Here is a 26,612-nt window from a genome sequence, read left to right as displayed (position 1 = left end):
AGCCATGTAAATGTGTGAATATAACAGCAGGATAGTGGTTGGGAAATCCGCAGTGAGTAATTCCTCTGCTGACTCCCTAAAGCCTGTCCACCATCTACAAGACACAAGTCAGAAGTATGAATCAATTCTTCCCACTTGCATGGATGAGTGCAGCTGCAACTGGTGATAGAATTCTCTGGTTCTGTTGGCAGCCCACCCGCGCCCATTGGTTTCCCAGCAGCATTGTGTGGTTTCAATGGGAATTCCCATTGATAATGGTGGGAACAGAGATTCCCGGCACCAGCGAACGGTGCACTACCTCCCGCTGCTGGGAAACACGTGGCTGAAAGGCCGGAGATTCCTGCCCATTATTTCCCCCCTCCACTGACACACAGTGGCAGCAGTGTGTACCATCTATAAGATGCACTGCAGTAACTCAGAGCTCCTTCGACAACACCTTCCACACTTGTGATCTCTACCATCTAGAACGACAATGGCAGCACATGTATGGGAACACCACCACCTGCATGTTCCCCTCCAAGCCACACACCATCCTGTCTTGGGATTACATCACCGTTCCTTCACTGGGTCAAAATTCTCGAACTCCTCCCTAAGATCACCGTTGGTGTACCTATAACCGCAGGACTACAGTGGTTCAGGAAAGCAGCTCACCACCACCTTCTCAATGGCAATTAGGGATGGGCCACAAATGCTGGTGTTACCAGTGATACCTGTGTCCCATAAACAAATATAAAAAATAATTATTTTCTCACTCTGCCGCTCTTCTGGTTTGGCCCTCTTCTCTGCCCCTTTCAGACCAAGGAATGTGGACTTGGAAGGATATGGCAGACAACTGTTTCCGTCAACCAACACCACAACTGGTTGGACCAAATAAAACACATTTGGTCCTGCTCTCATCTGCTTAAACTACTGACTATTCCAGGATCATCCTGGAATGCAAAGATATCCCTGGCTTCTTTTCTCTACTGCATTCCAAATATCTTAAGCCCCTCTTCCCTTCGCTCTGCCTTCACCTCCAACAATAAACGCGAGGAGTTCAGGGACTTTTGTCACAAAAACCAGGACTGTCCATTCAGCTGTGTCACTCCCTTCAACTAGCCCACCGAGCCAAAATGCCTCGCAAGTCCCCTCTACCTTATTCCTGAACTCGTATCTTTTTTGAGGTTCTCTCCTATCTCTCCATGCACTCTCTGAGCTCACCTTGTCCATAAGGCCCACCTTCTTCTCCTCCATGCTTCTCACTGATCTGCTCACCATCCAACATCCCCCTCTTGGTCCACATGTTAGCTGATATTGTTGATAGTTCTTTCCCTTTTAGGCGTTGCCCCTCACTTCTTTAAATTCGCCATCATCACCCCCCCAAAAACAGTTTTCAATCCCACCATCGTTGCAAACATCATCCCATTTGCAACCTCCCGTTTCTCTCCGTGAATGTGTTGTCCCCTCTCAAATCTGTGCCCATCTTTCCCAGAAACATATGTATGAATCCTTCCAATCGATTTTCTACCCCTACCACAGTGCGGAAATTACTTTTATCAAAGTTACAAATGAAATTCCATGTGACCAAATCAAAGGCAAATAATCTCTCCTTATTCTTCATAAAACTATCTGCAGCCTTTGACAGGGTTGATCACAGCATCCTTCACCAGTAACAATATCGTCCAGTTAGGGGGACTGTTCTCACCTCATTCTATTCTTATCTATCCAATAGTTGCCAGAGAATCACTTGCAGTGGCTTGTCTCCGTGTTCTTACATCTAGTTACCATGTGTTCCCCAAACAGATCTGTCCTTGGCTCTGTCCTATTTCTCATCTACGTTCTTCTCCTTAGCAACATAGTCTGAAGGCATGGTGTTAGTTTTCACATGTACGCTGATGACACCCAGCACTACCTCACAACCATCTCTCTCGACCTCTCCACTATTTCTAAATTTCGATGTCCAGACTGAGATGAGTAGAAATTTCCTTCAATTAAATATTGGGAAGACTGAAGCTTTGTTCTTTTGCTCCAAACTCTTTTTTTAGCTACTATCTTACAGCGCTCTCACTGGCGACAGTCTGAGATTAAACTAATCTGTTCCTAATATTGGTGTCAATTTGACCCAATATGAGCTTTCTATCACATATCCACCCCATCCCTAAGACCCCCTATTTCCACAGCTAAAACTCTGCTGCCCATACCTTGGTTGACGCTAAGTCCTGGTTACCTATCACCCATGTGCTCTGAATTACATTGGCTCTCAGTCAAGTAACAAATTCTCATCCTTGTTTCCAAATTCCTCCATTGCCTCGCCCTTCCTCTCTCTTTAATCTCCTCCACCCTCACACACATTCTCGATATCTGTGTTCATTTAATTATGGTCCCTTGATCATTTCTGCTTTTAATTACTCCACCATTGGTTTCTATACCTTCAGTTGCCCATGACCCAAGCCCTGAAATTATCTCCCTTCTGTGCTTCTCTCTCACACTTTCTTTGTTTTAGGATGTCCTTCGGACATATCACTTTGATCAAGCTTTTAGTCTTCTGGCCTGATGGGTGGTTCAATGTTATATTTATTTTATAATGCTCCTCTGAAGCACCTTGGGATGTTTTGTTACATGAAAGACTCACACATAAGTATAAATAGTTACTCATGCTGATTGATGCAGTCAAATCATCAGCTTTATAATCCATTAACTTGTATTTAAGAACATATATTAGCTCTTCCTTCATTTATTAAACACTATTAACTGCCCTCTGAAATGGCCTAGCAAGTCACTCAGTTCCAGAGCAATTAGGGATGGACAATGAATGCTGGCCTTGTCAGTGCCGTCATAGGATGTAGGCAGTGTTGACAAAGCCAGCATTTATTGTCTGCCCCAAATTGCCCTTGAAAAGGGTGTGTGTGTGTGAATTGTCTTCTTGATTTGCTGCAGTCCATGTGATGGACTTCTATTCGCTGTAAAGGAGCGGTTTCAGAATTTTGACCCATTGACTTACGCTGGTCTTGATCTCGGTTGGGATCTATTGGGCTAATTGTAGCCCCCCCCCCCCCCCCCCCCCCCCCCCCCCCCCCCCCCCCCCCCCCCCCCCCCCCGCCTCCAGTCTTACCGCCTGGCCCCTGTTTGTGGGGAACAGTGCTAATTGGCACTTGGCTGGGGTCTCCTTGGTGAGGCTGGTGGATCCCGGGCACAAGTTCAATCCGGCGAAGGCAGAGTTAAGTGAGTTTTTAAACTGGCTTAATTCTGCAAGTATGGGTCCTGCTCGTTATGGACGGGATCCAGATTGCGACGTCTCGTGAGATCTCGTTAGATCTTCTGAGGTGTAATGACCGTCGGCAATCCTGGGAGAGGGCTGATTTCAGCGGGACCCGGCCAGCAAATCTCGTCCAGTATTTTGATTTGGCAGATTTCATACAATTTGTTTCATACAATTTTTACCTAACGTGTTCAAAAGATATTGTTCAGCGTTTCTCAAAATCATATCCGTAAATTAGTTATAACTCTGTAGACTAAGTTAGAGGATCTGATGCAATCCAAAACAGCACAAATCTGCACCTTCGGTGCTAAGTTGGCAGGTGCATATTGACGAGATCCTGCAGCTAAAGGATAAATTGGCGTAAGGGAGAAATTTCTGATTAATAGAATAATCCCAATAGTCTGTACACTTGTCTCCAATAAAATACGGACATGACTGAGCTTTGTTTTATTCTGGTCTAATGGAAAATTTTTAAATATGTTCCAATATAGTTTACATAATTTTTAAATCTGAGGTAACACCAAAATTAAATTGCTTTTCCTTGAAACCAGAATGAGTGACAAGTTGGAGGAACCCGAAGCCTTTCTTTGATCTTGGGTTAACAAATTTAATTTGATTTGAAATGCTAATGTCAGTAGCTGGGTGTTAGGCAGTTTATGCTTAATTTCTTTATGATGTGATTTGCAGCAAACACATTATGTGGGAATGTGTTTTTGGGAAGAGTTGCCCCTATGTGCTCGCCTCCTTTTACATTGTAGGTACACTTGGTTTTGTTATGCATTGTGGAGAGAATTAGGCTGTAAACATGTGGAGCGCAGTTGACTTACTTTCCCTGAAATGGGTTCCTTGTCCCAACAGCACAGTTGCAGGCCCACAGCCCCATGGATCAATTGAGGTGCTGGCTCAGCTCACTTAGTCTTGGCTATGGTGAATGGTGTGAGAACGTCGAGTCTTCTTCTCGCCCTAGTCCAGCATAGTATAAATGGCTTTTTATGTTTTACTCTGCTGATCAATAGTTGTACCTTTTAACGCATTTATTTCAGTAACATATTTATTTCATTTAGACTAACATTGTAAGCCATACCTTGAATGGCATTTGTGGGTCTTGATATGCAATCAGATGAATTTGCTACAGAAATGATGATCGTGTGGATCGTGGAAAATGGCATTAAGATTATTGTGGCAATCCATAGCGAAGATTTTCATTTCACAAGGAGTGCAATGATTGGAGAAGGTCACCAACATCATCAGGGCAACTAGTCATGGACAATAAATGTACCCATTTCATGCACATTCCAGGATTTATAAATAAAAAAAAAACATTATTAATATTAGGCCATTAAACTCAAGAATACTGTAATATAGAATTAAGCAAACATCTTGAGAAAAAAATCTCTTGTTTGATTCTGTTCTAAACTTACCAACACAGAGTAACAAGTTCCAAAGCATTTTTGGAGAGGGTAAATTAATTCCTGTGATTTCAGTAAAAGCAAATTATTAATCAATCTGCTCAGTGGTGGCTGCCTACATTTTTTGTTTGATATGCTTTATTGGGGTACATTTTCAGTTTTTGTGGCTCTGCCATCTACGCAGGCATATATCAGTAATCCAGACACATTCTGCGCATTGTTTTCTATTCATCATTATGAATATTTTCGCTGGGCATATCAAAGGTGAAAGTTGATCCTATTATATTCCATTTAATGAAAACGTACTTATGGCATGTGGATAACCAAGAATGAAAGCAATGATTATATTGAAGCTTGGGGAGACCGTGCCTAGCATCCTGCTGTGGTTTAAGATGAAAGTTGCCCAAATCTGACTCTCTTTAAACCTAGAGCAAGTGATTAATGCATTCTCATTTTTTGGAACCATTGATTGTCTAGCCAATACTTTTTGCGATTTTGGGGGTACCAATTGTGAATCACATCACTGTTTGCATGCAGGAGTCCAATTGACCTCACAAGAAAATTGCCCCATCTCTTGCATCTATTCAGTAGAAATGTCTATTCACACTCCTTTCATAAATGTATGGAAACTTCGGAAGCTCAGCATTTTATTTCAAGAAATTTTTGATTGTATCATCTGTTATAAGAAAGCCATGTTGGCATTTGACAAGATTTCCATAGTCCCAAGACAAAATTGCATCGGGGTCTCCACGGTGTCAGATTGCAGTTTCCAGCTCCCATTTTATCCTGGGTCCTAATCACATTTCTTTTGATAACTAACACCTGCACACCTTCTTATTTGCATGTTTTAAACCAATAGATTCTGCAATTCTAGTGCAATCTTCCTATTTAACTTGATTTGTTAGGTTTTACTCTTTTAACAGAGAATGCTGCACGTGAAGTCCATTTGTTTTCAAAATAGCCACACGATTATTATACAGATTCCCAGCAGTAAGGTCCTCTTTTAATTGTGATAGTCCATTTTCCTATAGAAGAAATGTAAAACTCTGGATTACAGGAGTTAGGCAACTCTATACAAACCATTTCTTGAATGACAATTATGTTTCTTTAGCATTATACTGATATAAATTTACCCGTAAAATAAGGAGAAATGAACACAACTGTTAATTTCAACCCTGTTGTCAATAGGGACCATTCTCAGCCCATGCATGGCATTAGACATCAAACTTTAAAATGCTGCAGCTATTGACCATCAATGTCCCAGAAAAGGTTAACTGCAACCCATGGAATTCAGGTTTACAAAGATATCGGACATTAAGGGTTAGAAATCCGGTTGGCCAGGTTTTTGGGTTTTGAAATATACAAAGTGGACTCTTCTCCTAAAGGCCACTTTATTTCCATCAATGAGCTGCCCCAAAATCGATTTTATTTTCAATGCCTCTTTTATAGTTACTGATGGGGACTCTTGGGCTGGATATTTGCAGGCAGGGAGACTCCGTGAACCTTTAAAAATGTTGGTTGGGACATGATTCGGGGGCTCCCAGCACAACAGTTTTTACCAGCTTGGGGTAAGGTTACTGGCTACTGCAGGTCATTCGCCCCTACCCTGCGCTCAGGACCTGGCTGGTTCCATTGCGGGGATAGGCATCTCCTAGACCTCTGCAATCTTCATGAAGTTGGACCAGCTTTTCAAGGACTCCCAACTGCCCCTCAGAGTTATTGTGATCCATAGTCCGAATGAAGGCAAGTTCAAAAAGCAGTACCAATGCCAACCTGTGCCCCATCTACCCACTCCTGTGGCCTCTCATAAGCTCCATGCCCATCTTTGCTCCACCGTCCACCCATCACCCCCTCAATGGCAATCCATGGGTCTTAGCACATAGAACATAGAAAAATACAGCAGAGAACAGGCCCTTCGGCCCACGATGTTGTGCCGAACTTTTGTCCTAGATTAAGAACAAATTAATCCAGACCCCATCATTCTACTGTAATCCACAAACCTATCCAATAGCCGCTTGAAGGTCCCTAATGTTTCCGACTCAACTACTTCCCATTTACCCATATATCTTTGTGCAAAACCACTGACTCCAAACGCATGTGTGAAAACACTTTTTTAAAAAAGAACATTCTTAAAATTCCTTTTACTACACTGCTATAAAATTTTCTGTCATCCAGGCACTTAAAAGTATTAATAACCAAAACCTCAAGTGCTTAGAACTGGGGGGGGGGGGGGAAGCTATAATAATTCTTCAATATTTAATGGTATGAAGGTAGTTGGACAATACCTGAGAACCTTGAAAAACTGAAAGGAGGACGATTCTCCAATATTGGGCCCAAGTGTTTGCGCCGTCGTGAACGCCGGCGTTCAGTGAACAGCACAGTGCTGGAGCGGTTCACGGCGTTCAAGTCTCCTTACGTGGTGCCAAATGGGCGCCACGCCAACCTGCGCATGCGAAGTTGGGGCACGCCAACCTGCGCATGTGCGGGGGACTTCTTACGCGCGCCGGCCCCAACCAAACATGGGGTCGCCAGCTGTGCCAGAAAGTAGGCCCAGTGGGGGAGAGGCCGGCCCACCAACAGGTGGGCCCCGATCGCGGGCCAGACCCCATCGGAGCGCCCCCCCCCCTCCCCCCCCCCCACCCCATGAAGGAGCCTGTCGTATCGGCGCGGCCACTCGGCCCAGAGAATCGGCGGCCGGTGCCGCGCCGAACGCACCTCGGAGAATCACGTGCAAGCATCGGGGCGTCGTGGCGCGGTAGCGGCAATTCTCCAGCCTGGCGCGGGGCTCAGAGAATCGCCTCCTCAGAGGATGCAAACAAAGTAGTTAATATTCAGGATGATTATTTCCTCTAAGAATTCACAAGGGGAAAACATAGGCATGATTTGTGATAATATAAATAGAATTAATTATTTGATAATGAAATGGAAAACCTCCACAGATTTACAGAGTTGAAAGCAAGTCGTTAATATTTATTAATCCATACTAGGAAAAACCCAAGAAGAAAATCCCAATGATAAACACAGGTCGGGCATTTTGGATTTTAAAAAATGCTTTGGGACATGGACATTGCTGGCTAGACCAGCACTTTATTGCCCGTCCCCAATTGCCCTCAAGAAGGTGGTAGTCAGCTGCCTTCTTGTAATCCATGTGCTCTAGGTGCACCCCCAATGTTGATTAGAAGGGAGTTCCAGGATTTTAACCCAGTGACCATAAAGGAACAGTGACATAGTTCCAAGTCAGGATGGTGTGTAGCTAGCAGACGGCGTTAATGCTCTGATGCATTTGCTGCCCTTGTCCTTGGTAGAGGTCATGGGTTTCGAAGGTGCTGTTGAATGAGCCTTGGTGAGTTTTTAAAAATTCATTCATGACAAGTGGGCATCGCTGCCTGGGCCAGCATTTATTGCCCAATTCTAATTAACCTTTAACTGACTGGTTTGTTAGGCCATTTCAGAGGGCAGTTAACTCAATTTCTGTGGGTCTGGAGCCACATGTAGGTAGACCAGGTAAGGATGGTCGATTTCTTTTCCTAAAAGACATTAGTAAACCAGATGTGTTTCCACAACTATCGATAATGCCTTCGAGGTCATCATTAGATTTTTAATTCCAGATTTGTATTGAGTTCAAATTTTACGTGGTAGGATTTGAACCCAGGTCCCCAAAGCATTACCCTTGGTCTCAGTATTACTAGTTCAGTGAAAATACCACTACACCATTGCATCCCCAGTTACTGCAGTGCATCTTGTAGTTGGTACACACTGCTACCATTGTGTGTTGGTGGTGGAGGGAGTGGATGTTGCAAGTCGTGGAGGGGGTGCGGCTTTGTTTTGGATGCGGTGCTGCTTTGTCTTGGATGCTGTCTAACTTCTTGAATGTTGTTGGAGCTGCACTCATCCAGGCAAGTGGGAGTATTCCAGCACACTCCTAACTTGTGCCTTATAGATTGAGGACTGACTTTGGGGAGTCAGAAGGTGAGTTATCTGCCACAGAATTCCAAGTCTCTGACCTGCTCTTGTAGCCACAGTGTTTAGATGGTTAGTCCAGTTCAGCTTCTGGTTAATGGTAAACTCCCAGGGTGTTGATAGTGGGGGATTCAGTGATGGTAATGCCATTGAATGTCAAGGGGTGATGGTTTGATTCACTCTTATTGGAGATGGTCTGTCACTTGTGTGGCACAAACATTACTTGCAATTTACCACCTCAAGCCTGAATGTTGTACACATCAAGCTGCTTCTGAAGTTGGAACGAGGAGTCATGAATGGTGCTGAACATTCATCAGCAAACATTGCCACTTCTGACCTTATGATGGAGGGAAGATCATTGATGAAGCAGTTGAAATTGGTTGGGCCCAGGACACAGCCCTGAGGAACTCTTGCAATAATGTCTTGGGATTGAGATGATAGATCTTCATCAACTATAACCATCTTCTTCTGTGTTAGTTATGAGTTCAGACAAGTAGAGATTCCGCCCCCCCCCCCCTCCCCCGATTTCTATTGACTCCAGTGTAGCTGGGGCTCCTTCATGCCACACTCAGACAGATGCTGCCTTGTTATCAAGGGATGTCATTCTCATTCCACCTCTTGAAATTGGCTCTTTTGTCCATGTTTGGATCAAGGCTGTAATGAGGTCAGGAGCTTAATGGCCCTCACGGAGCCAAACTGAGCTTCAGTGAGCAGATTTATGCTAAGCAAGTGCTGCTTGACGGCACTGTTGATGACCCCTTCCATCATTGACTGCCTAAAAATAATCCTTCTCTGTTGCCTGTGCTTTTTGTTAATCAACTTAACTCTGTATCCTCTGCTTATCTCCTGGTGCTGATAATGATTTATCCTTATCTACCAAAACCATCATGATTTTTAACATCTTGGTAACATCTCATCTTAATCTGTGCTCTCGCTTTTCCAGTCCCTCCATGTGAAGTTTGTACCGTTCTCATAAATCTCTGCATTATCTTACTGTCCTTCCTAAAATGTGATCCCACAAATTAGTCACTATACTCCAACTTGTACGTACTAAAGGTTGAACAAATCTTCCTTGCTGTTATGCTTATTCCTTATATTTGTAAAGTCAAGGAACCCATTTGTTTTATTAACAGCTTTCTCAAATTGGCCTGCACATTCAAAGATTTGTATGTAAAACCCCAGAGGCGGGGTTCTCCCTTTGGGAGACTAAGTCTCCACACCCACCGGAAAACATTTGAGAATCACTCCGGACTTTTTCCTCAAAAGTCCGGGGTGATTCCCCATTCTCCAGGGGGCTAGCAGGCCTCCGGAGTGCATCCCGCAGCTCTGGCTGCCGGCGGGGCCCTGCTGGACAGGCCTCCCATGCGCACGGTGGCTGCAAGGGGGTCCACGCATGCGCGCGGTGGCTCACCTTGGAGCGGGTGCCGGCAACATGGCGGAGCCACATAGCGGACCCATGCGGAGGATGATAGGTCGCTCCTGGATCGTGATGGCCCGCCGATCGGTGGCCCCCGATTGCGTGCCTTCCCGTCGTCGAGGGCCCCCGCCCCTGGTGTCCGATCTCCCCCCCCCCCCCCCCATACCGTGCCCATCAGCCGCGACTCCGAGTTCCCACTGGGTGGAACCACATTAGAACCACGCCGACGGGACTCAGTGGGCACTCGGCCTGTCGACCGCGGAGAATCGCCAGCGGGCCTTTTCCAACGGCCCCCGACTGGCGCCGTGTCAATCCGCGCACGCGAATGGCACCGATTCTACGGTCGCCGGAGAATTGCCTGCCGGCTTGGGGGCCTATTTTGGGTAATTCTCCGCCCCCGCGCCGAACATGATTTTGGCGCGGAGGGTCGGAGAATACCGCCCCATGTCTTTCTTCTTCTGTATCCCCCTTTCAAAGTGGACCATTTAGTTTATCTGACATCTCATTCTCTCTGCTGAAATACATCATGTCACACTTTGCTGCATTAACTTGCATTGCCACATATAAAATAAGTGGTCCCAGCATAGGTGGGGAACACGCTGTACGTGTCCTTCCAGTCTGAAAAACAACCGTTCACTATTTATTACTTTTGCTTTCTGTCCTGTCGCCAATTTTGTATCCAGGCAGCCATTTCCCTTTCAATCCCGTGAGTTTAAATCTTGCTCATAAATCTATTATAGAACATAGAACAGTACAGCACAGAACAGGCCCTTCGGCCCTCGATGTTGTGCCGAGCAATGATCACCCTACTCAAGCCCATGTATCCACCCTATACCAGTAACCCAACAATCCCCATTAACCTTATTTTTAGGACACTAAGGGCAATTTAGCCTGGCCAATCCACCTAACCCGCACATCTTTGGACTGTGGGAGGAAACCAGAGCACCCGGAGGAAACCCACGCACACACGGGGAGGACGTGCAGACTCCGCACAGACAGTGACCCAGCCGGGAATCGAACCTGGGACCCTGGAGCTGTGAAGCATTTATGCTAACCACCATGCTACCGTGCTGCCCATTATGCTGCCGCCAATTATGTTGTAGTTTATCAAATGTCCTTTGAAAGTATAACACATGCAGCTTCAACCTTCTACATCACTTCATCAAAGACCTCAATTAAGTTAGTCAAGCATATTTTGCCTTTAACAAATGCTTACTATCATTTAGGTGACAATTTTGTATCTGTTCTGGAGACTAAGTCCTCCTGCTAGCAAAGAATTGCGACTAGTCTCTGCTGATGCTGGGAGCAGCGCCCAGGTGCGAGTCTCTCTCCTTAACCATGCAAATTTGTGTATGGGCCAGCCTTCGCCAGAGTCCATCAGAATCCTGGTGTCATAATATACAGACAAGTATATGATGGTGCACAGACAGGCATTGATTGACACACAGGATGACCAATGAATACACAGAACACAGCAGCCAATCACCAGACAGGACACGACCACTATAAAGCCAGAGGGCACTAGTTTTCCCACTCTCTTGGGATCCAGCCTCTGAGACAGTCAGAGCCCGTGAGCAGCAACTAGAACATACACCAGGTGGTAGTAAGATAGTCTGGTCAGGTTAGCCTCAGGTCTCCAGTAAACTCAGCATAGTGTCAACCCACAGTTAAAGCATGTATGATAGTTAAGAATTCAGTAAAATAGAGTTGCATTTCTTCAAGTGTTGGAAGCCTGTCTCTCTCACTGCTGTAGTAGACGCAGTCCTTGCAGACCCAGCTTACCCAATACATCATGGTACCAGTGAGTCATATTCGAGTTTGACGGACCTACCTTGAGATAGCCTGCCTTTGACCAGCGATCAGCCACCCGGTAACATGGACAGAGTCCGCCCTCCCCCGCCGCTCTGCATCGCCAGCACCCTCGGTGCGAACTGGAAGATTTTTAAGCAGAAGTTACAGCTGTATCTTGAAGCCACCGACCTCGAAGCCACATCGGATGCCAGGAAGATTGTTCTCTTCCTCTCTACAGCCGGGGACCACGCTATCCACATCTTTAACTCCCTCACCTTTGCTGAAGGCAAGGACAAGACAAAGTTTAAGACAGTCCTGCTGAAGTTCGACAGCCACTGTGACATCGAAGTCAACGAGAGCTTTGAATGCTATGTGTTCCAGCAGAGGCTTCAGGGTGAGGATGAACCTTTTCAGTCCTTCTTAACCTATCTCAATATCCTCGCGCAGTCCTGCAACTATGGCTCCACTTCCGACTCCATGATCCGCGACCAGATCGTTTTCGGGGTCCACTCCGATCCCCTTCGCCAGCAGCTCCTTAAAGTTAAGCAGCTCACCCTTACCATCGCCATCGAGACCTGCGTCCTACATGAGCACGCTAATAGCTGGTACACTCATATCAAGGCGGCAGAGACGGCGCGGGAAGGCCCCCACGATGCGGAGCGGGTGCAGGCCGTAAAACAGCTCCAGGGCCTGAGTCTGGATGAGGGCGGCCATTTTGCGCGCTTTTCCCGGGCTCCTGCGCGCAACGACCAAGGGGACGGCGAGGCCGACGACCGAACTGCGCAGGTGTACACATCGTTCGACCGCACTGCGCATGCACAGTGGCGCAAGGAGCATCCTGACGTCGGCGCCATGACGTGCAACAACTGTGGCTCTGCCCATTTAAAGCGGCAATGTCCCGCGAAATCTCGACGCTATCTCCAGTGTGGCAAGCTTGGCCATTTCGCAGCCCTGTGCAGATCTGCTCAACTGCCCAACACACAGCAATCCCAGCCGGAGCGCAGGAATGTCTGGTCAGTACAGCAACCCGTTGCAGACTCTGACTCCGACATGGTTCCAGATCCTGACACCAAGGGCCTCATATCCCCATTCCGGGTGGGCACCATCACCAAGCATACGATGCTTTCCGCCAAAAAGGTGAAACAACTCCCAGTGATGAGCATTGATCCGGACGACGAGTGGTGTGCCAGCCTTGCGGTCAACAAGGCTCGCATACGCTTCAGGCTGGACAACAGCGCTTCAGCGAACCTCATTTCAAAGTCTGACCTTGATACCATCCGCGTCAAGCCGAACATTCTTCCATCGGCCTGTCAGCTTCTTGACTACAATGGCAATGCCATTGCTGCCAGTGGCTCATGCCAGCCTGGAGTATCCCATCGTTCTTCAAATGCAAGTTTTGAAATTGTAGGATCCAACAGAGCTTCCTTGCTCGGTGCTCAGGCCTGCAAAATCTTGAATCTTGTGCAGCGGGTTCACACCATGTCGCCCGCTGAGGCAACGGCCTCGCCAGATGTCAACTTCCAAACCCAATTAGATGACATTATAGCACAATACCACAGCGTCTTTGAAGGTATGGGCACACTCCCCTACCAGTACAAGATACTTCTGAAACCGAATGCCACACCTGTGGTTCATGCACCGCGTCGGGTGCCGGCACCCCTTAAGGGACCGCCTCAAGCAGCAGCTGCAAGACCTCCAGGACCAGGGCGTCATTTCTAAGGTCACGGAACCCACGGACTGGGTTAGCTCCATGGTTTGTGTCAAAAAACCGTCAGGGGAACTTCGCATTTGTATCGACTCCAAAGATTTGAACCATAACATCACGAGGGAACACTACCCTATACCTAAACGAGAGGAGCTCACCAGCGAAATGGCTCACGCCAAGTTTTTCACGAAGCTGGATGCCTCCAAGGGGTTTCGGCAAATACAGCTGGACGCGTCCAGTCGAAAGCTATGCACATTTAACACCCCGTTTGGTCGTTACTGTTACAACACAATGCCCTTTGGCATCATCTCCGCCTGGGAGGTGGTCCACCGAATAATGGAGCAAATGATGTTGGGCACCCCCTGTGGGAGTGTACGTCGACGATATCATTGTCTGGTCCACAACTCCTCAGGAGCACATCGATCGCCTCAAACGAGTGTTCCATAGGATCCACGAGAATGGCATCCGACTCAACAGAGCCAAATGCTCGTTTGGTCAAGCAGAAATAAAGTTCCTTGGCGACCATATTTCGCAGTTCGGTGTGCAGTCAGATGCAGACAAGGTGTCGGTGATCAACGCCATGAAGACCCCAGAGGACAAGAAGGCGGTCCTCCGCTTCCTAGGGATGATCAACTTCCTTGGGAAGTTTATCGCCAACCTTGCATCTCACACCACAGCTCTCCACCATCTTGTTAAAAAGACTACCGACTTCCAGTGGCTCCCCGCTCATGAGCGAGAGTGGCGTGAACTCAGGGCAAAACTCACCAAGGCCCCGGTACTGCCGTTTTTCGACCCTGCCAAGAAGATGAAGATCTCCACCGACGCGAACCAGGCTGGCATTGGGGCAGTACTCCTCCAGCGGGACGAATCCTCCTCCTGGGCCCCAGTCGCATCTGCATCCCGAGCTATTACACCTACTGAGCAACGATAAACTCAGATTGAAAAAGAATGCCTGGGCCTCCTCACAGGGATTGACAAATTCCATGATTATGTGTATGGACTCCCCAAATTCACGGTCGAGACGGACCACAGGCCATTGGTTCACATCATCCAGAAAGACCTCAATGATATGACGCCACGCCTACAACGTATCCTCCTCAAACTCCGCCGCTACGATTTCGACCTGGTCTACACTCCGGGCAAGGAGCTCATTGTGGCCGACGTGCTCTCTAGATCCATCACCATGCCATGTGAGCAGTCGGACTTCGTCTGTCAGATTGACGCTCATGTGAAGCTTTGTGCATCCAACTTCCAAGCCACTGATGAAAGGGTCGTGGAGATTCATCAGGAGGCGGCCAGGGATCCTTTACTCCAGCGGGTCATGCGCCATCTCACGGATGGTTAGCAAAAGGGGACGTGCCCACAGTTCTATAATATAAAGGATGATCTGGCAGTAGTGGATGGCATACTAATGAAACTGGACAAGATAGTAATCCCACAGAGCATGCGAGAGCTGGTCCTGGGCCAAATCCACGAAGGTCACCTGGGGGTCGGAAAGTGTCGCCGTGAGCCCGAGGGGCAGTGTATTGGCCAGGCATCAGTCAAGTATCGCCAGTACGTCCTCAATTGCCCAACGTGCCAATGGTTCCAGCTGGCTCAGCCGAAAGAGACTTTGCAGCCACATGAACTGGTGTCCTCCCCATGGACCAAAGTTGGTATTGGCCTCTTTCATGCAAAGGGCCGAGACTTTGTCCTCCTCGTGGACTATTTTTCTCACTACCCCGAGGTGGCCAGACTGACTGACCTCACATCAGCAACAGTCATCAAGGCATGCGAGGAGACTTTTGCCCGTCATGGCATTCTACTTACAGTCATGACTGATAATGGCCCATGCTTCTTCAGTCAGGAGTGGACGGATTTTGCCCGGCAGTACAATTTTACGCACGTCACCTTAAGCCCCCACTACCCCCAGTCGAATGGGAAAGCTGAAAAGGGGTCCACATTGTTAAAAGACTGTTGTGCAAAGCTGCTGACTCGGGTTCAGATTTTAACCTGGCGCTGCTAGCCTAGAGGGCGACTCCTTTGTCCGCTGGCCTGTCCCCAGCACAGCTGCTAATGAACCGCACACTACGGATGACGGTGCCGGCTAGCCACATCCCGGACCTTGACAATTTTCCGGTCCTGCAAAGGATGCAACAGTCTCGGGGCCCAATGCAAGTCGGCGTATGATGCCCACGCCACAGATCTCCCCGAGCTGGTCCCTGCTGACCGAGTTAGTGTTCAGCTACCTGACGGTGGCTGGTCTGCCACAGCTGTGGTGGTGAAGCAAGTGGCCCAGAGATCATTCCTCGTTCACATGCATGATGGCTCCTTTCTTCGGCATAATAGGCGGGCACTGCGGCTACTTCTACGCTCGCCACCTGAACATGATGTCCCCCCTCTCATGCTGGTTCCTCAGGACGCGCCCTTCCACGAGGCCACCGATCTGCCAGTTCTTTTACTGCCCTCTACATTGGAGGCAGCTCCGCCTGTTCCAGAGCAGGCGGCCCCTGACCCACCTTTGAGGCGGTCAACCAGAATTCGTCGCCCGCCACAGAGACTGAATTTATAGACTGAATGTTGCATTGCCTTGTGATCCGTTTACACATCTGTACATATTGTTTCTTCCTAATTTGTTGTATGCCCTCTATCTGCACTAGACACCTTCCCATGTAAATACGTTCACGTACTTTGTATATAGTCAGGCTCCTACACACACTCTATTTATTGACCACATTTTTTAAAAGTAAAAGAAAAGGGGGGGGGGGAGGTGTCGTAATATACACACAAGTATATGATGGTGCACAGACAGGCATTGATTGGCACACAGGATGACCAATGAATACACAGAACACAGCAGCCAATCACCAGACAGGACACAACCATTGTAAAGCCAGAGGGCACTAGTTTTCCCACTCTCTTGGGATCCAGTCTCTGAGACAGTCAGAGCCCATGAGCAACAGCTAGAAAATACACCATGTGGTTTTAAGATAGTCTGGTCAGGTTAGCCTCAGGTCTCCAGTCAACTCAGCATAGTGTCAACCCACAGTTAAAGTATGTATGATAGTTAAGAGTTCAGTAAAATAGAGTTGCAGTTCTTCGAGTGTTGGAAGCCTGTCTCTCTTACTGCTGAAGTAGACGCAGTCCTCGCAGACCCAGCTTACCCAACATATCACCTGGTACTGTGCCACAATCATGAGCAGATGGCCTGATTTTGAGGTTCGGCGGCAAGCCTCCTTTGCCCCCTGCCCCCCTTCCCTGAGGAGAGCCACCCTCTTTCCCCCCCGCCCCCCAACGACAGAAATAACTGGTCATCCCCCCCTCTACTGTACGCACGTATGAGGAAGGCCTGCTCACTCCCCTACCAATCCCTTGAGTCACCCCATCAAAGACCCCTCCATCAAAGAATCCCCCCCCCCCCCCCCCTGTCAAAGCTGATCACAATTTTGACCTTTACTAGGAGTTTAAAAATAGTGAATGTGCTCCACTATATTTCTAAGTCTTGATGAAAGTTGTGAGGAATTTGATCTCCAGAAGTAGATGGTTTTGGGTCGCATGTGTGTTAAAATGTAAACAATTTGACAAAAATCTGACTCCATTTGGAATGGGGGTTGGTAATGAGCACCTAAGCGATCGATCCCTTATTTAAGTATTTTAATTAACCATTGCACTTCAGATTTTACTTGCACTTTGTAATTAGTCCAATGTCTAAAATGAGATGAGGACAGATCCAGAAAATAAATTCCTTTCGCACTGCTCCTCTCCAGCACACCCTCCTCAATCCCCCAGCCACAGTATTTAATCAACCCTGATCTTTCTGATCTCCCTCTCCCACTGTGCTCCCTGACTTGTAGCCTTTGGTGTTCCCACCCACTCTTCTGGTGTCATCCTCCAGGATTCAGCAGGACATGAAAGCTCATTCTTCCGGGTTTCCCAAATGTAAAACTGCCCACTTCCCCCACCACCCACCCATATCAGGGCCCTTAACTCTGTTTCTGTCTCCAGAAATACTCCCTGCTGAGTATTTCCAGCATTTTCTCTTTCCTACAATTTATTATTGACTTTTGTAAATAATAAACATATATTTGATGGTCAAAGTGGAGATGTGTTATTTTCTGTTTACAATGTCCACGTACTTAACACCTCAAAGGACATGGGACTGCTGCTACCAAAACGAACTAGCATTGAATGAACAAGCGTATTTGTGTATACAGTGATTTCGTGGAAAACAGATGTTAATAGTAAAAACCTTTGGTAATCTTACACTTGGAAGCTTTTGCATTTGTTTTCTATATACAAATATCTAAATTTCTATACAATATTTTTATGTTTGTTCAAATATCAGCAAATAAGTTTCAAAATATTTTCTTTCTCTTTCAGTTCGGCTCCATGACAGCATTTCAGAGGAAGGGTTCCATTATCTAGTGTTTGATCTGTAAGTATTTTTTCATCTTTGATTATTATTCCGCAATTGTGGCAAAGTAAAATCAATCGGTCTGTGTTTAGGGATTTCTACTGGCATCATGCTGTTCATCATAATAGATTTTTGAAGTGATTTTACAGGCCGTTTTAAGCGTTGTAGTATTACTTGATGTTGATAAAAGTTGGTGTGGGAGAGCTCATCATTAAAGTTATGATGCAGTGTTCAAAAACCTGCCTGTTTTCTTTTGCAATAGCACACTAGGTTGTGCACAGTTTTCAAGCATCAGATGCTCCCTATCCCTGTAAATATACATAGTGGGCGAGATTCTCTGGTCTCCCAGCCATGTGTTTACCAGCGGTAGGAGGCTGTGCGCCGAACATAAAGACTGACACTAAGAGTTTCTACAGATATGTGAAGAGAAAGAGATTGGTAAAGAGAAATGTAAGCCCTCTACAGACAGAAACAGGGGAATGTATAATAAGGGACAAAGAAATAGCTGAGCAATTGGATAGGTTCTGTCTTCACAAAAGAGGACACAAATCAGATACCAGAAATGTTGGAGAATGAAAGATTTAGTGAGAGGGAAGAACTGAGGGAGATCAATATTAGTAGAGAAATGGTGCTGGGAAAATTGATGAGATTGAAGGCGGATAAATCCCCAGGGCCTGATAATCTGCAACCCAGAGTGCTGAAGGAGGTGGCTCAGGAAATAGTGGATGAATTGGTGGTCATCTTCTGGGATTCTATAGATTCTGGAACAGTCCCTGCAGATTGGAGGGTAGCTAATGTCACTCCAATATTCAAAAAGGGATGTGGAGAGAAAACAGGAAATTATAGACCAGTAAGCCTAACATCGCTAGTGGAGAAAATGCTTGAATCCATTATCAAGGACTTTATAGCGGAACATTTAGAAAGCAGTAGCAGGATCAGTCAGAGTCAGCATGGATTTATGAAGGGGAAATCATCCTTGACAAATTATTCGAATTCTTTGAAGATGTAAATAGCACAGGAGGGAACCAGTCAATGTGGGGACTTTCAGAAGGCATTTGACAAAGTCCACTGGGGATAGGGTGGAGGTATGGGCTTCTGTAGGGTGCCCTTTCTAAGGGCTGATGCAGACTTGATGGGCCAAATGGCCTCCTTCTGCGCTGTAAATTCTATGATTCTATGACTGTTGATGATTTAACCTGAGGGCCACCACACCTCAGGCGTTTGAGAAGGCAGGACCTTCTTGGATATCCTCAGTCGTTATCCGAGAATGGAAATGCATTGTTGGTGCCGCTCTCCATCATGGACCAGCCATCCAGCCAACTGTGGTATGTTACCCAAAGGATAACGGAGGCACTATAATACATTCAAGACTGTTTAATAAGTTTTGAATTATTATTTTGTTGGCAACATTATTTAGGGTGTCAGAACGTTTTAATATTTTGGATGAAATGGCATGTGAAAAAACTGTCCAGTGAAGGTATTTCGAGTAAACTGCAGGAATCCAGTTGCCAATTTGCACAGTAAAAGCGAGATAAACAAAATTCCAAAATTAAAGTAAACGTACAAATTTATAATAAGTATCTGCATTATGTGGCATCTTGTATGACCTCAGGGTGTCACAAAGTGCTTTACAACCAGATTACTACTTGAATATGAAATGTAATCACTGTTGTGATGTAGGAAATGGAGCTGCCAATTTGTGCACAACAAGGTCCCACAAATAACAATGAAGTAATGACCAAACAATCTGTTTTAGTGATGTTGCATGAAGGATAAATATTGGCCAGGCCAGCAGGAAGTGCTTCCCTGGGAGAAATTGATTCAAATTTTTTTTTTTTTTTAATTTAAGAACAGAATAATGTGCCAACAGGAAGTCAAATGGTGCAGACAGGAAATATGTTAGATCCTCTTCCAAGGACACGAGTCAAGCCTTAAGACTAATTTGCACTACATGGGTTGAGCATTGTTGTAAAATTAAAACCATTTCACAGCTGAGCTGTACTTATGTAATTGTACTGGTAGTGCCCTGACCTAATTACAAATCCCTTTACTGTGACCAAGCTGGCATTGCATTTCAATTCTATCAATATTGTCACAAAACATATTGCGTCTGCCCAGGGATTTGCCTTTATTATCGGAATGTATCCCATACCACCAGGTTGATTCCCAGCAAGTAGTGGACATTGCGTGGCAACCCAGGTACATGCTAATGCATTGGCACCATGCCACCAAAGTACAAGTCTTCATGCCACCATACATGGAATGTTTTGTCTTTTATTTAGCTAAATTGGCACTATTTTTCTTTGGAATCAGGGAAAGTCCAAACCCTCACAGAACAGTGAATAATTTACCATCTGATTTATAAAGTTTTATGCAGCTCATTTGGGAGCTATTTCACAGGATTCAGCTTTGAAAACCGAACACCCTCACGAAATACAATCACAGAAAATAACCCCCTCGGCAATTAAGCCCCTCGGTAAATAATCCCCTTGGAAATAACCCCCTCGGAAAACATGCATGTACTATCTGTGATTGAAACTGGATAATAAATTATCAGGATGGTATGTTTGAGAATGTTCTATGAGACAGTTGTCTATTTGTTAAAGCTAGTCCTGAATGTTTGGATATGTTGGGCGAGATTCTGCATTTGGGAGACTATGGGTGGGATTCTCTGATATCGTATCCGGCGATCAGGCGGAGAATCCCTTTTTACGACCGAATCAGGGGCGGTGCCTATTTCCGGATACTCCGCTCCCTTCTAAACAGCGTCATCGGGGCGTACGTTACCATTGGGATGCCTCAGTACGTCACCTGAAGGCCCTCCCCAGATGTTCCGCCCCTGATGGGCCGAGCTCACCGATGGCGCGGGTCACTTGTGCTCTCAGTTTTCATCAACCTCGCGTGGCGGCTGTGGTCTGTGCCCAGCTCCACCGCTGGCTGGGGGGGTGCTTTGGTGGGGGGGGGGGGGGGGGGGGGGGGGGGTGGTGTGAGGGGTGAGGAGTGGTCCGGGGGGGGGGGGGGGGGGCACTATCTGAAAGGTTGGGTCCGTGCGCAACCATGGATCCAGCCATTTTTGGTGCAAGACCCCGTCCTGGACTCTGTGACGGTTCAGCATCGTAGAACGCCACCGTTCCCACGCCGGCGTCAGCACTTAGCCGCAAAATCGGAGAATCCAGTCCTATGTTCTCCCGCTGGAAGTGAATTGCAACTATTTTGCGGAGGCACAGATCAGGAGTAATTTGGCATTTTTCGGCATGCAAATGTATGCATATCCAGGATTACGAGGGATTACCGAGGGAAAGCTGCTACTGGGTGATTGAGCCGGCAGCAAGGTCCCATGGCTGGAACCCTTCCCTACATCGCAAATAAGCCCCCCCCCCCATCCCCGTATTTTCTGGTTTCCCACCTCCCCCAAATATGGGGTGATCCTACCATCCTGCACCCCAGAGACACCTAAATAAGGGGACTCTCTTGAGACACCTAAATAGAGGGACCTCCCGGAGACCCTTGAAATAGGTGGACGCCCAGAGGCCATCTAAATAGGGTGACACCCAGAGACCCTAAATAGGGGGACCCCTCAGAGACCCCCTAAATAGGGGGACCCCTCAGAGACCCCCTAAATAGGGGGAACCCTCAGTGACCCCCTAAATAGGGGGACCCCTCAGAGATCTCCTAAATAGGGGGACACCTGGAGACCCCTACATAGAGGGACCCCCAGATACCCCCTAAATAGGGGGACCCCTGCAGAGATCTTCGAAATAGGGGGACACCCAGAGACCCCTAAATAAGGGACCCCAGATACTCCCTAAATAGGGAGACACCCCTCAGAGACCCCCTAAATAGGGGGACTCTCCGCAGAGATCATAAATAAGGATCCTCCACAGACCCCTGTGTAGGGGACCCCACGGCAGAGTCAGAGATCCCTGTATAGGGGGATCCTTTCCAGACCCCGATATAGGGGGGTCCCCCAGAGACCCCCTAAATAAGTGGACCCTCTCCAGAGACCCCCTCAATAGGAAGACACCTCAGAGACCAAATAAGGAGACCCCCTAAATAGGGACCCACCCAGATGCCACCTAAATAGGGAGAACTCCAGAGACCTCCTAAATATGGGAATCCCGGCGACCCCTAAATAGGGTCCCCCATAGACCCCCTAAATTGGGGACCCCTCCAGAGACCCTCTAAATAGGAAGACCCCTACAAATGCCCCCTAAATAGGCAGACCCCTCCAGACCTCCTAAATAGGGAGACCCACAGATCCTCTAAATCGGGGGACCCCTTTAGATGCCCCCCAAATAGGGGGACCCCCCCAGATACCTGCTATATTGGGGAACACCCAGAGACCCTCTAAATAGGGAGACCCACCCAGATGCCCCCTAAAGAGGGGAGCCCCACAGGGGATACATGTCAGGTAACCCCCCAGGTAACCCCCCCTGTCAGAAAGCTCACTAGAAAAGAGAAACTCTCCTGGATAGGAACTCTGCTGACAATGGAAGGCTTGATAGCACCTGCTGTCATGATAAATTGCCCTTAGTGTCCAAAATTGCCCTTAGTGTTGGGTGGGGTTACTGGGTTATGGGATAGGGTGGAGGTGTTGACCTTGGGTAGGGTGCTCTTTTCAAGAGCTGGTGCAGACTCGATGGGCCGAATGGCCTCCTGCACTGTAAATTCTATGAAAATAAACCTGTCAGGGATTGACAGCTTCCACACACACAGCTATGAGCCTCGCTCAGCTGGAAATAATAATAATAATAGCTTATTGTCACAAGTAGGCTTCAATGAAGTTACTGTGAAAAGCCCCTAGTCGCCACATTCTGGCACCAGTTTGGGGAGACCTTGGGCGCGATTCTCCGAGCCCCGCGCCGGGCTGGAGAATCGGCACAACCACGCCACGACGCCCGGATGCTGGCGCGCAATTCTCCGAGATGCAGAGAATCGGCGACATTTGCGCTGTCGCGTTTGGCGCGGCACCAGTCACAGGCCGCTGGAATCGGCAAAGCCACTGATTAGCGGCCGCGTGGACAAAGCAGAGTCCCGACGGGGCCGTTCACCCTTGGTCGCTGCCGGCGGTAACTCTGCGCGAAGGGACGGGGAAAAACGCTCCTTCACCGGGGGGGGGGGCCTTCGATGGGGTCTGGCCCGCGATCGGGGCCCACCAATCGGCAGGCAGGCCTCTTCCTCCCCCCCCCCGGGCCTACTTTGTACTTTGTTGCGCAACAGGCCCCTGAATCCCCACGCCATGTTGCGTAGGGGCCGGTGCGCTGAAGAAGTCCCCCGCGTATGCGCGGGTTGGTGCCGTCCAACTGCACATACGCGGGTTGGCACAGTGCCCATTTGGTGCCGGGAAGGGAGGCTGGAGAGGCGTGAACCACTCCAGCGCCGTGCTGGCCCCCTGTGGTGGACAGAATCGGTCGTTCCTGTGCCCATTTTGCGCCGTCGTGAAATGTGATGGCATTCACGATGGCGCGGACACCTAGTCCCGCGATCGAAGAATCGCCCCCCCCCCTGTTCCGCGCTGCTCGTCTTTTTCTGCATTACAAGCCAGCTGTTTAGCCCACTGTGCTAAGCCAGCCCCTGACCCCAGGCACCAGATTCTCTGCTGCATTGAGCACCCTGCTACCGGCAGTGGGCGCTGGAGAATCCAAGCTGTTGAACAAAATTGAATATTTGACATCAAAACTAGTATTTATGCCTAACCCTGCACTGGGAGATGAATTAGATTCAGTAGTCTGTAACCAGGTTGACTATACAGGAGATGTGAAAATGGAAGGCTTGATAGCACCTGCTGTCAGTTAAGTCACATTCTATGTTTACATTAGGTTCTTGATCATTTTCATGATCGGCACATTTTTGGATGTGTTTGATTCTGTTTGTTCTCTATTAGCTCTGGCCCATTCTTCTCATGCAACTCATCTGGTTCTGTTGCTTCCAGCTGCTGAGTTGTATCTTCCAGCTGTACAGGGTACACGTCTGAAGACTGAGCAATGATCTTGTCAGATCTGAACTTCTGACCTTGTTCCAACACTGGAGATTGTTCTCACAGCTCACTTTGCCTGCAATTTACATCTTTTCTGTTCCTGACCCACAACTGCCCTTAGAACAGGGGTGGGCAAACTACAGCCCGCAGGGCCGCATGCGGCCCACCAAAGGTCTTTATGCGGCCCACCAAGTCATTAAAAAAAAATTTAAATTTTTTTTTATTTAAAATTTTTTTTTTTTAAGGTTAATGGGGGTGGGGGGGGGGGGGGGGGGGGGGGTGGGGGGTGGGGGGGGGGGGGGGGTGGGGGGGGGGGGGGTGGGGGGCTGTTGGGTTACTTACTGGTATAGGGTGGATACGTTGACTTGAGTAGGGTGATCATTGCTCGGCACAACATCGAGGGCCGAAGGGCCTGTTCTGTGCTGTACTGTTCTATGTTCTATATGAGGCGCCCAGAATCATAACCGGGTGAAGTAATTATTTTACTTAATATACTCTGCGGCCCTTTAAAATTGTGAATTTCTGAATGTGGCCCTTGCTCGGAAAAGTTTGCCCACCCCTGCCTTAGAAAGAGGTGTATTGTGGGACCCCTGGTCATGGCCTGGACTTTTAAAAATATGTATTTGATGTATTTGCTTCACTTTTATTAATACTAATCGTTTCCGTCATTTGTAACAAGGGAAATTTATTTCAAATGAACAAAGCTCATTGTGAAAATTTGATGTATATACATTTCTGAATCTCTTCTATTTCAGAAACATTGTAAGGATTTTCAAATATTGTAATTCACAAAAGTGGGGACAAAAAAAGATGGAAAGAGAAAGCAGAAAAATATAGGCCAGTTAGCCTAACATCTGTCATTGGGAAAATGCCACAATCCAATATTTAGGAAAGTAGTAGCAGGACATTTAGAAAATCAATATCCAATCAGGCACAATCAATATGGTTTTGTGAAAGGGAAATTGTGTTTGTCAAATTATAGATTTTGGGGGGCATAACAAGCAGGATGGATAATGGGGCACTAGTCGATGTAGTGTATTTTGATTTCAAAAAGACATTTGATAAGATGTTGTGTGAAAGGTTATTGTACAGGAGCTCATAGTGTTGAGCTGACATGTTAGCATTGACAGAGGATTGACGAACTAACAGGAAACGGAGTCAGGATAAATGAATAATTTTCAGCTTGGCAAACTATAACTGTTCCCGGCCTCCCCCAGTTTGACAGCTAATGCTGTAAAGAGGGGGCATTCCTTTCTTCCCTGCATGCCGATGAAGCTGCGGGTGCGCATCGCTGCTCCTGTCTCACCCAGCCTGAGTGAGGAAGGTTGGACGAGACTAGTGCTTTGCAAGATTGATGTAGGTAACCCTGTCTGAGATTGCCATTCTGAGGAAGTTACGGTTGATAGATACAGTGTCCAGAAAAAGTGATAAGAGTCCTGTTTCACCAGGTAAGTGACCTGTGAATTTCCAAGCATCCCTTGCAGTAGGTACAGGCTCATTGCAGAAATGCAAATGCAGAAGCATGGAGTTCCTTGCCTCCTGCCTCATATTTCAAAAATATTGGCATAGATTTTATCATAGAATTTACAGTGCAGAAGGAGGCCATTCGGCACATTGAGTCGGCACCGGCTCTTGGAAAGAGCACCCTACCCAAGGTCAACACCTCCACCCTATCCCCATAACCCAGTAACCCCACCCAACACTAAGGGCAATTTTGGACACTTAAGGGAAATTTATCATGGCCAATCCACCTAACCTGCACATCTTTGGACTGTGGGAGGAAACCGGAGCACCCGGAGGAAACCCACGCGCACACGGGGAGGATGTGCAGACTCCGTACAGACAGTGACCCAAGCTGGAATTGAACCTGGGACCCTGGAGCTGTGAAGCAATTGTGCTATCCACAATGCTACCGTGCTGCATCTAATTGGAAAGTGTTTTAAAAAAACTAGACATGCTAACGCTGGGACCCCTGTGCATCTAAAGGTCTACGGGCATCTTAGAAGGACCTCAAAGATCACTGGTGATATAAGGACTCTGTGACTTTCCCTCTAGAATGCAGCTTCTAAGCTTCCTTTGATGAGGTCGATGGCAGATGAATTTCTCTTCTCCTTTTTCAAGGCGTAAGCCTTGCCAGGTGGTTAAACTAGCATCAGGGTTTCTATCAAGACATGTTTTTTAAAAATAAATTAGAGTACCCAATTTTTTTCCAATTAAGGGGCAATTTAGCATGGCCAATCCACCTAACCTGCACATCTTTGGGTTGTGGGGGTGAAACCCACGCAGACACGGGGAGAATGTTCAAACTCCACACGGACAGTGACCCAGGGCCGGGATTCGAACCCAGGTCCTCAGCGCCGTAGTTGTGGTGCTAACTACTGCACCATGTGTTGCCCTGGGTGGGTTTCAAGACATGTTAATGGCCCAGGAGTGGAAATACCAGGCCCCCAGGCCTAAACAGGCCTGTTGCTCTGCGTATTCTTAAACCTTGGTGAGTTCTGTAGGAACATATGGGCTGTGTGGAGAGCCACAATATTAATTTAGATTGCCCTAGTCCAGGTTTGCAACAAATATGGTGATCAGGTAGCCTCTTTGTGTATGCTGGAAACTTCTATACCATATTTAACACCATCACTGTTGAGTACGTGAAGTACTTGGGTATATTAGTTGACAAGTCTGAATAATTACAGACATTAACATAGTTTTGTATGGTTGTTTCTCC

At 47.3% G+C, this 26,612-nt stretch overlaps 1 protein-coding gene across 38 annotated transcripts in view; it reads left to right on the top strand.

Annotated features, from left to right (window-relative positions):
* Window positions 1–26,612, top strand: part of LOC119963306 (calcium/calmodulin-dependent protein kinase type II subunit delta) — a 425,111-nt gene that overhangs the window by 204,431 nt on the left and 194,068 nt on the right. For all 38 annotated transcript variants that reach the window (XM_038792233.1, XM_038792235.1, XM_038792231.1 and 35 more), the window contains exon 4: window positions 17,880–17,934. In XM_038792233.1, coding sequence (XP_038648161.1) covers window positions 17,880–17,934 — 55 coding nt within the window. The remainder of the gene's footprint in view (window positions 1–17,879; window positions 17,935–26,612) is intronic.

This window comes from Scyliorhinus canicula, chromosome 3 (genome assembly GCF_902713615.1).
Source record: "Scyliorhinus canicula chromosome 3, sScyCan1.1, whole genome shotgun sequence".
Taxonomy (NCBI): Eukaryota; Metazoa; Chordata; class Chondrichthyes; order Carcharhiniformes; family Scyliorhinidae; genus Scyliorhinus; species Scyliorhinus canicula.
The sequence above is the reverse complement of the archived record's forward strand: the minus strand, read 5'-3'. Positions and strand labels throughout refer to the sequence as shown.